Source organism: Lynx canadensis, chromosome E3 (assembly GCF_007474595.2).
Source record: "Lynx canadensis isolate LIC74 chromosome E3, mLynCan4.pri.v2, whole genome shotgun sequence".
NCBI classification, from domain to species: Eukaryota; Metazoa; Chordata; class Mammalia; order Carnivora; family Felidae; genus Lynx; species Lynx canadensis.
In genome coordinates, this window is record NC_044318.1 from 23,952,947 (window position 1) to 23,958,946 (window position 6,000).

The following is a 6,000-nucleotide window of genomic DNA, read 5'->3' on the forward strand; positions in this document are numbered from 1 at the left end:
CATCTAGGGGATGTCCAGGTGTGCCTCAATGGTCCAGGGCTCGGGGACCCCCAAGTCACACGCTGGGGCTAGGCGTTTGCCTCCTCGGGGTTCCGGCACCTGGGCGATAGTGAAGTGGCCTTGGGTCGCGGGGTCCCTCGGGATCTCGGCCCACAGTCCCCCGGCTCCACCCCATCATGTGGCCACTCCGACTCCGCCTCCGTCCTAGTTCCGGTTTCGGCCTCTGCTGTCCCGCTTCGGCCCCTAGGTCTCCCTGCAGACGCCTGCTCTTTCGGCTTCGCCTGGGCGCCTCTTCGTGGGAGCCCGCCGCCCGCATCCCCGCTAGCCCCGCCGTGGGATGGGGCCTTCTGCCGGCCGGGGCCTGCCCTCCTGGGGCCCCCAGGGCGACTCGGGGCCCCCGTGACCGCCCAGCCCGCCCAGTGCTGCAGCCCCCAGGATGAAGGGCGGCGAGGGGGACGCGGGCGAACAGGCCCCGCTGAACCCGGAGGCCGAGAGCCCCGCGGGCTCGGCCACGTACCGAGAGTTCGTGCACCGGGGCTACTTGGACCTCATGGGGGCCAGTCAGCACTCGCTGCGGGCGCTCAGCTGGCGCCGCCTCTACCTCAGCCGGGCCAAGCTCAAAGCCTCCAGCCGCACGTCTGCCCTGCTCTCGGGCTTCGCCATGGTGAGGGGAGGGAAGGGGCGCACAGGGTGGGGGTGAGGCACATGGGGGCATGGGGTCGTGGACGAAGTAAACGGGTACCCACGGGAGACGGGACAGAGGAAGGGGTTTTTAAGAGGTAAAGGAGTACAAACAAGGTCCCAAGGGACTACTCCAGTCCCTTTTTCTGAGTGTGTGTGTGTGTGTGTGTGTGTGTAAGTGTGTAAGAAGACCCCTAGCATAAACCGGGCCAGAAGGAGGATAAACAAGCCTGAAAGGTGTCCTGAGGGGAGACAAATCACCAACGGCGATATATATGCAAGGGTGGGGCAAAGAGGTCCCAAAGGAGCACGTCCCAGGCAGAAGTCCTTACTAGGTTACCATGAGAGATTCAAAGGCAAATCAGAGTTTGGTGGGAGCTATAAAAACAGGCCTGGGAGAGTCAAAGACAAAAAAATGAATAAACGTAGTCACCCAGTTGAAGGTGGCCCCATCCCAAAGAGGGTGGCCAGTTCCTAGCAATCACAAAGAGTGCTTGGTGTAACGCAGGACAGCTCTGAGCAGAGAGGATGCCTGTGAGGAAGCTGCTGGGGAAAGAAGCTGATTAGGAAGCTGATATGTGATTTCGGAACTGATAAACTGCAGGTGTGGGAGGATGATATCAGCCAACAGGCCCAGCGGAGGAAATGGGACTGAGGGAATCTCAGGGTCAGGAGGAGTCAGCAGACACAAACCCTGGCTCCTCCCAGCCTGTGGCCAGCTGTGTGACCCTGGACAGGCATCCTCCCCCTCGCAGTCCAGTGGGAAACTGAGATCATGGAGGGTGCGCTCTCTGTAGCTTGCAAGTACCCGCCCCAGGATGAGCTGATTCTTGTCATCAAACTCTAGATCCCAGCATGTCAGAACAAGACACGCATCAGAGATGGCTCAGCCTGTCTGTTAATTGGAGAGGCATGGAAGCCAAGGCCCAGAATGGGGCAGTGCCTCTGCCAAGAGCACTCAGCAGATGAAGGATACAGAATGAACTAGGGCCCAGGATCACTGGACTCAGTTAGTCCAGAGTTTCCCTACCAACACGACAGGAAAAAGCAAGCAAGCTGGTGGGGAGTCTTCATAGGAACATACGGACATGGGGATAGAGGAGTCACAACACTAGGTGATTTGGGTTAGTCTCTGCCTCTTTCTCTTTACCATAGCCTATGTATTTGAATGATGAGAGGAAAAGTCTACCATTAAGGGTCATCCGAGTTCTATCATTTTCTGTATAGGGACCCAGTATCCATAGGCCAGTCCAGTTTTCCTGATGTGGGGTCAGCTAGAGACAGTGAAGTGGCTCTTTTTCTCCTGTACAGACTGTAGAGGGAAGGAAGCAACTTCCTGGACCTAGCTGAGAGAGGTCCCCCACCCCCATCCATCCCATGGTCCAGCCTGTTCCCAAGGGGACAATCTGGCCTGCTGCTGGACTTGCATGTTGCTGAGGTGACAGCTTAAGCACCAGGGCCTTCTCTGCAGGATCAAACGACCAGATGAGTAGGTTCTGGGGGCAGACTGGCCCCACTCTGGCCAGGGGAGAGCAAGACTGGGTCAGGCTCTGGGAGAAACCAGGACTAGGCCTGGCCCAGATCACTGTCAGTGGAAAACACCTGCTAACACTCACCATGGCCCAATTTCCCAAAATACTTAGCCTTGTCTTCCTACCACCACCTTCCAGGTTCTGTACCTTCTTTCTCTCAGCCCCAGAGCAATATAATGGATCCTGTAAGAACTAGGCATGGGGAAAGATCCAGATTCTGGTATCTGGGTAGCCTGGGTTAGAATAACATACAAATTGTATTACACTGTCATGCAGTACCAGGCAATGTGCTTAGAGCTTTTACGTGTATCACGTTTATTATTCTATGAAGTAGGTACCACTACTATGGCCATTTTACAGATGTGAAAACAGGATCAGAGATGTTAAGACACCTGCCCAGGATCCTACAGCAAGTAAGTGGCAGAATTTGAACTTAGGTAGTCTGGCTCTAGAATCCAAATTTACACAAGCCTAGAACAGGATCACCAGCGCAAATGTTTGCAAAGGACAGGCAGTTTAATATGGACTCCAAGTTGGCTGGGTGGGGACTGTGGCTATCAGGAGACCCCATGACCTGTCCAAAGGGAGCAGGGGAGCAGTCATGACTCAATTCTAGCTGGTAGTTGCCATGCAGGAATGTGGGCCTAGTGTAACCAGATCTTCCAAATTTTCAAGAGGATCCAGAAATAGAGATATTTATATGAAATCTCTAGAGTCAAAAAAAAATTTTTTTTTTAATGTTTATTTATTTTTGAGAGGCAGCATGATCAGGGAGGGGCAGAGAGAGAGGGAGACACAGAATCTGAAGCAGGCTCCAGGCTCTGAGCTGTCAGCACAGAGCACAATGCAGGGCTCAAACTCAAGCCGTGAGGTCATGACCTGAGCCAAAGCTGGACGCCTAACTGACTGAGCCATCCAGGTGCCCTGAAATCTCTAGAGTTTTAAAAGTTCAACCTAATTCCTTAAAAAACACAGTGTATGAGCCAAGCAAAACATGTGCAAAGCTGGCTTGGATTCATGGTATACCAATTTGCAGGCACTAGCCTTAGACTTCGGTGTTTTTTTGTTTTGTTTTTAATTTTTTTAATGTTTATTTTTTGAGAGGAAGAGAGAGAGTGCAAGTGGGGGAGATGCAGAGAGAGAGGGAGACACAGAATCTGAAGCAGGCTCCAGGCTCTGAGCTGTCAGCACAGAACCCGACGCCAAGCTCGAATCCATGAGCCATGAGATCATGACCCAGTTAACCAACTGAGCCACCCAGGCACCCCAGACTTCAGTGTTAATAACACTAGTGACAGTGTTAAGAACACTAGTGTTCATAACAGTTAATAATTAATAATAACAACAATTAACTAGCACTTACTCTGTGCCTTATACCTTCTTATTACTTGGTGTACATTATCTCATTTAATTTTCACAACAACCCTGTAAGGCAGGTAGATATTATTATCAATCCCCACTTTCCAGATGAGGAAATTAAGGCATAGAGCTATATATCACTTGTCAGCTTGTAGAGCTGAGAGTGAACCCAGGTGGCCCAGCTCCAGAATCTGTTTTTTAACCCCTAGGTGATAACAAGGTAAGATTTCCAGAAATGTGTCATCCAGCTCTCTCAATAGCCAGGTGCAGAAACCAAAGCCAGTAAAAGGACAGAGCCTTACCGAGGCTACCAATTCATTCACTCAACAGAGACTAAGCATCTTCTTCCTGCCAGGCACTGTTCTAGGTCCTAGGGATACCTTGGTAATGTATACCAACAGGTAAAACAACCCTCTACTGCCAAAGAGGTTATAGGCACTCAATCCATCTCTGTCCCCACAGGTGGCCATGGTGGAGGTACAGCTGGAGAGCAACCACGAATACCCGCCAGGCCTGCTGGTGGCCTTTAGTGCCTGCACCACCGTGCTAGTGGCTGTGCACCTCTTTGCACTCATGGTCTCCACCTGTCTGCTGCCCCACATAGAAGCCGTTAGCAACATCCACAACCTCAACTCTGTCCACCAGTCTCCACACCAGCGACTCCACCGCTATGTGGAGCTGGCCTGGGGCTTCTCCACTGCCTTGGGCACCTTCCTTTTCCTCGCTGAAGTTGTTCTGGTTGGCTGGGTCAAGTTTGTGCCCATTGGCGCACCCTCGGGCACACCAGCCCCTTTGGTACCTGCCTCCCAGGTGCCTGGGACTCTGTCACCAGTGACCACCTCCCTTAGTCCAGCTTCCAAGCCATCCTTTACTTCTGTAGCCCCATCACAGGCTGAGCCATCTGAGGCCTGCCCACCCCGGCAAGCATGTGTTGGTGGAGGAGCCCATGGACCAGGCTGGCAAGCAGCTATGGCCTCCACAGCAATCATGGTACCTGTGGGGCTTGTATTCGTGGCCTTTGCCCTGCATTTCTATCGCTCCTTGGTGGCACATAAGACAGACCGCCACAAGCAAGAGTTAGAGGAGCTGAGTCGCCTGCAGGGGGAGCTGCAGGCTGTGTGAGGCTGATGTTAACCACTACTGTAAACACTGCCTCCCTCCGGTCTGCAGGAGGACCCAGGTCCACAGACCCCATTCCTTGCCCCTGCCTGGAGCCACTCCTGTGGCCACTCCCAGGTAGAGACCAGACTCCTGCTTTCTGAGTCCTTTGGGGTGGGCCCCGGGGGCAGCTTTTACATTCCCAGGGATTCTCCTCGCTGTCAGTCTATCCCAGTCTGTCTATATCTGGGCTGGGAGGAACAGAGGAGGAAGTAGAAGGTCTTCAGTCCAAGTCTCACGTAGCTAGAGGGGAGGCAGGGAGACCCTGGTCAGACCTTTGGTGCTGACCCTTAACACCTTAACCCTGTACAGGATGTGGAAGTCAGAGGTTACACACCCACCCAGCTGCCTCAGAAGGTAGCTAACCCTTGCTTTATTTTTGTAGAATCTACTTTATGGTTGGCATTTTGGGAAAGCTTTTCCCCATCTCCAGATTTTGATGGGTTCCACATTTTTGCTTTAGTTGCTGAAGAGAAGGATTTGGGTGTTTCTAACCCAGACATAGGTCCACTCTTTCCTAGGAGGAGCCTCACTATTTATGGAGGTTCAAGTGCCTGCCCCACTGCCCTAGACCCACACTTAAGCTTCTGCGTCTGGTTCTCACTCTCCTGGGCCAGGGCTGGAGATCTTTGGAGACTGAGGGCCTGTGTGCCCAACCTGACTCTCTAGTAAGGGTTTGGGGTGGGGAGGTTTTAAGGGAGAGGATCCAGTCACTAGCCCTTGGAATACAGAGCTATTCTCACACTGAATTTTTGATGCACCTTGTTTTGTATAATAAAATGTGTTTCACAGATGTCCCTGTAGCTGTGAATGGGGTGAAGAGGGGGCCTCCTTGGGATCAGGTGACTTACTCCTAAGAGCCAGGTGGAAGCAGGTGTACCTGGGGGGGGGGGGCGCGGAAGAATGGTTCCAGATATGATCCCCTTCTGGTGCTGGCAGGGACCAGTTATCTTCGGATTTGGAGACTGAGTTATTCCAAGGCTAAAATTTTTGCACTCTTGTTCTTGGGTCTCCATCACTTCCATTGATGATTTAGAGTTTCTTTGTAAAGTGTAAGTTTCTTTCTTGAGTGACTACTACATACTAGGAGCAAGGATATCTTATTTAACCCTCACAACGACCTCAAGAGACAAGTCTTCACCATTTCCATTTCAGAGATAAGGAAACAGGCCCGACAAAGTGGAGGATCTTGCCCAAAGCAATGAAAACTTGGACTACCTTTACCATAACATGGGAAATCTCCTTCTGTCTGATATAAGAAGCCAATCAA

General features: G+C 52.1%; 1 protein-coding gene across 1 annotated transcript; it reads left to right on the top strand.

Moving 5' to 3' along the window:
* Positions 1–218: 218 nt before the first annotated feature.
* ORAI3 (ORAI calcium release-activated calcium modulator 3) lies at positions 219–5,523 on the top strand. The gene is made up of 2 exons (XM_030300259.1): positions 219–664; positions 4,035–5,523. The coding sequence occupies exons 1-2, from the start codon at positions 437–439 to the stop codon at positions 4,692–4,694; spliced, it is 888 nt and encodes a 295-aa protein (XP_030156119.1). The 5' UTR covers positions 219–436; the 3' UTR covers positions 4,695–5,523.
* Positions 5,524–6,000: the final 477 nt, after the last annotated feature.